We start from the raw sequence: 1,232 nt of genomic DNA, 5'->3' as shown, positions 1-1,232 counted from the left end.
GCCACACACAAATTTACTTCGTGTAGGTACGCATTATTGATATTTTTTTCTTGCCTTGTTTCAAAATCGTAATAAACGAATAAGTAATTATGCTGATTGTCTATTTGCTTATTTTCATTAATCTTGTTTTGCTTCATGAAACAAAAATGCCTTATTGGTCTGTTAACASCGCAGGTACGGCAAAACTTCATTCCGCAAATATGTTTTGAACTTTTAGAATCAATTTTTACAAAAGTTAAACATGTTGGACATTTTTTTATTTTCTCGCATAAWTTTTTTTTTAAATGATTTTCAAAACATTGGACACCCCGAAAATTTCTTTGACAATTTTGACATTTTTTATCGCTATGAATCAAATTACAAGGTGGTTTTTCTAAACAACAAGGGCACGTGTAAGGGCAAGATTTGTGACGATCACGACGTGAATATCGTACACGGCAAAGATCACAGAAATACGCTGTCGCAAACGCTCCGGTTGRGCTTAGAATCACATTGAAATGATTTTCCTCGAATAACAAATTTAAACTTGGCTTTCCTTGAGCCCGTGGACCGACATAGTACACTGATCGACCCATTCTATCGTCGTATACAATAACTGTATACTTTGCCAAATATTTTTGAAATTTCTCAACATGTGTGTAATTACCTCCATTTGCTAAATCGACATCCGCCTCTCTACATAACTCAACACCTAACTGTTCTAAAAGATTTCTCCCGTTTCTCCCTTTAAATTTTTCTAAAGCGGATCTTTTAAAATTACTATTGCAATACTCTCTTGCAACTACTAATGCTAACGCCAAACAATTATTGTTATCATTTTCAATAACATATATACTATTTTTACTAAGGCAATGTTCTTCATAACTTACGGCTAATCCATCAGTGGCGGTACGAAATCCTTTTCCCACAGGTAAAGCCACCCTGTCCACCCGTACCGACAAACGATCATTCACAAAGAAAGCACGATTGCTCTGAAGAACATTTGCAATAGTTTCCATCACCATTGCGACATTGTATTGCGATAATTTTCGGAAAGAAATATACACAGGTCGCTCGGGGAATTCTTCATTTTCAAGAACTAAGCCGACATAGTCATCACATGCAAATCCTCTAAACATATACGTCAACAGTTCTTGAATTGCATTCTATTAAAAGAAAAATATATATCATTAATAAACTTATTTACAACCATAAAGTGCCACTTACTTGTATCCATTCGATTGGATTCTCCG

General features: G+C 34.8%; 1 protein-coding gene across 1 annotated transcript in view; it reads right to left on the bottom strand.

Moving 5' to 3' along the window:
- Positions 1–1,224, bottom strand: part of LOC123014789 — a 4,104-nt gene extending 2,880 nt beyond the window's left edge. Inside the window, exons 1-2 of the mRNA XM_044414062.1 lie at positions 1,207–1,224; positions 18–1,145 (exon numbers count right to left, since the gene is read on the bottom strand). Of these exons, the coding sequence (XP_044269997.1) occupies positions 18–1,118 (1,101 nt within the window). The 5' untranslated portion in view covers positions 1,119–1,145; positions 1,207–1,224. The remainder of the gene's footprint in view (positions 1–17; positions 1,146–1,206) is intronic.
- Positions 1,225–1,232: the final 8 nt, after the last annotated feature.

Source organism: Tribolium madens, unplaced genomic scaffold (assembly GCF_015345945.1).
Source record: "Tribolium madens isolate multiple individuals breed KSU strain unplaced genomic scaffold, Tmad_KSU_1.1 Scaffold_97;HRSCAF=244;Tcas5.2_LG3a, whole genome shotgun sequence".
Lineage (NCBI taxonomy): Eukaryota > Metazoa > Arthropoda > Insecta > Coleoptera > Tenebrionidae > Tribolium > Tribolium madens.
This window is presented reverse-complemented; position numbering and strand designations above follow the sequence as displayed.